At 38.4% G+C, this 2,862-nt stretch overlaps 1 protein-coding gene across 1 annotated transcript in view; it reads right to left on the bottom strand.

Moving 5' to 3' along the window:
- The window catches only part of TMTC3 (transmembrane and tetratricopeptide repeat containing 3), a 63,934-nt gene that overhangs the window by 35,062 nt on the left and 26,010 nt on the right, over positions 1–2,862 (bottom strand). Inside the window, exons 5-6 of the mRNA XM_012651241.1 lie at positions 2,608–2,860; positions 1,354–1,382 (exon numbers count right to left, since the gene is read on the bottom strand). Of these exons, the coding sequence (XP_012506695.1) occupies positions 1,354–1,382; positions 2,608–2,860 (282 nt within the window). The remainder of the gene's footprint in view (positions 1–1,353; positions 1,383–2,607; positions 2,861–2,862) is intronic.

Here is a 2,862-nt window from a genome sequence, read left to right as displayed (position 1 = left end):
TTTATTCAATCACTTTCTTAATCAACTATATTCTTCCTACCTATATTTTAACATGCTCTTTCTTCTTCAACCTTACAAATCTTCTCCTTTGTCCATGCACCTCTAGGTTACCTTCCTCACTGATGATGTTCCTCAGGTATAAAACAAGTTCCCACAATCTTAGGAAAAGATTTTTGTAGCCATGGTAACAAGTGGTTAAATAGTTTCAAACCCATTTAACAAGAGGTTAAGTAGTTCCAAACCCACTTAGCCACTCAACATTTCAACTTAATGAATATGTTTTTGCAAGCCGACCTATTAGTTATATCCCTTTGCTTCTAAAAGTCAGCCAACTGAGTACTTCAATGAAGATGCTTCCAAATGCCAACCAGTCAACAGTCTCTCCCTGCCATCAACTCACTCCTACCTCTGAAAGTCTATCAATCTCAGATATCCAATCTTTCCCCAACCTCTAATAAGATTAGCAATCTGTTACACTTGAAGCCACTGGCTAACCAGCATAGCCCTCTGTTACTTAGGGAAGTAATAAAATTCAAGTTCATCTCATCCTTTTAAATAGTTGAAGTTAAATTACCCCTACAGGTTACCTATACCAGCTCTCTGCATTTTCTCATCAAATCACTCACTCTACAGAAATAAATTTAAGTAACTAATAGACCTAAAATTGGCCAAAGCCAACAGACATCACTTTTCAACTAGATCTCACTTTCCTACTCAACGGCATCTATTAATATTAACCATTTGGACTTATAGCTCACTTGTAGCCTCAAACTCCTGGGCTCAGCCTCAGTCTGCTGAATAGCTGGGATCACAGGTGTGAACCATCCTGCCCAGCCACTCAGTCTTTCTCAAAACATTTCCCTGCCTTTCTGTTCATTTGATCTGTCTCCTATTTAGGTTCCTTCTTTTCAACAAACATCTAAATATGTGAGTTTATCAAGACCTACTTACAGGCTTCCTCTCTTTTCACTGTATTTAGCCCTGTCAACTGTTTTCTAGGGGAGAATTAAGACCAAATATTCCAAGGCTGCGGTCCCCAACCCCCGGGTCACCAATCAGTACTAGGTCCCTGGCCTGCAGCAGGAGGTGAGTGGCAGGCGAGCCAGCGAAGCTTCATTGGTATTTACAGCCGCTCCTCATCCCTCAGATCACTGCATAAGCTTTAACTCTTGTCAGAGCAGTGGGGGCATTAGACTCTCACAGGAGGGTGAACCTTACTGTAAACTGTGCATGTGAGGAATCTAAGTTGTGAGCTCCTTATGACAATCTAATGCCTGATGATCTGAGGTGGATCTGAGGTGGAGCTGAGGTGGTGATGCTAGTGCTGGGGAGCTGCTGCAAATACACATTGAGAGGTTTGAATGCACAATAAACATAATGCACTTGAATCATACCAAACCCCACATGAAACTGTCTTCCATGAAACTGGAAAAATTGTCTTCCATGAAACTGGTCCCTGGTGCCAAAAAGGCTGGGGACCGCTGGTCTAAGGCATCCATTATGAGTATGAATTAACTTCTATGCATCTAGAATGTTAGTAGCTAGTTACCACCTTTGAGAGAACTGACAAAATCCTAGTTGAGAAAGGTTGTTCTACAACTTTTCCCATAGTCCACCTTGTCTACTTCCTGGTTTCAATTATCACCTCTATGCCAATGAATAAAATTTTTATGTGCGGCGTAGGCATCTCCTCTCAAGACATGAAGTGCTGTTCAAAATCTCCAACAAGATGTTTCAAAGGTCACTCACAATCAACATGTCCAAGGATAATAGTAAACATGATCTTTTCCACACACTCTATAGTCTTTCAATCTCTGTACCTCAGACAATCTTCTCTGTATCTCAGACATTCAAATTTCTTTAGAATGCAAGTTCTCTGGAAATGAGAGGACCTTCTATTTCCTTTTACCATCATATAATCAGTGCCTAAAACGCTGTCTGGTACCAAGGCTGCAGTCATAAATTTTTATTAAATGAGTAAATGAATCTAGTGGCTGCTGACAGAAATGACATATCTGCAAAGCATTAAATATACTTTCTGACATACAGTAAACATTTGAGAAAACTTATGAGTGAGAAGTAAGGCAGAGTAAGAAAATCAGAAAGAAGCAGTTCAGAAAGGGAACTCATTATTCAAATAATCAGAGTTTCTGAACATAGTAAGAACTACATCAGGGAGTAATGAAAACCTTGCTGATGAGAACTGAAATGCTATATATTTCTAGCTGCATATCTCATATGACACTCTTTTCTGTGCCAGGAAAACAAGTACATAGTATGATCCATTTCTTCAAAAAGTATATAATCTAGTTAAATAAAGATAAGAAATACAAGAAAACGAACCTAAAAGGAATGCTTTAAGATTTCAGAGTTCCTACCAAATTAGGAAAATTCATAATCAGTTTTCATTTTACATGTTGACTGTATATCTCAAACTATGCCTACAAATTAAATTGATACATAACTTTAGTATAACCTAAAATAAGTTCATAAATTGGGATGCTATTGAACAAAGAAAGATAATGCTACTAAAAAAAAGCTTTTCATGAATTAAAGGTACTTTCTTAATCAACTGAATATAATATCTGAAAAATTAATATCTCTTACCATTAGAACAGTCTTGGAGGAATCACCAGGGTATCGGAGACTGAATACTCCCAAAGCCCCCAGAAAGGAAAAGAAAGTAAATGTGGCCAGATTTCGAATATCCAGTAATGACTCTATAAGTGGTATTGTTCCCATGGTCCAATCACAGCAGAGCTCTGAAGGATTTAATAGAAGCCAAGCATTCACAGGAAGGAGGTAGTTAAAAGTTAGCTGCCTTGTAGGAGTTGGGCTTACAGCAGCTGGGTTATCAAATCT

The sequence above is a fragment of the Propithecus coquereli genome, unplaced genomic scaffold, assembly GCF_000956105.1.
Source record: "Propithecus coquereli isolate 6110/MARCELLA unplaced genomic scaffold, Pcoq_1.0 Scaffold350, whole genome shotgun sequence".
Classification (NCBI taxonomy): Eukaryota; Metazoa; Chordata; class Mammalia; order Primates; family Indriidae; genus Propithecus; species Propithecus coquereli.
This window is presented reverse-complemented; position numbering and strand designations above follow the sequence as displayed.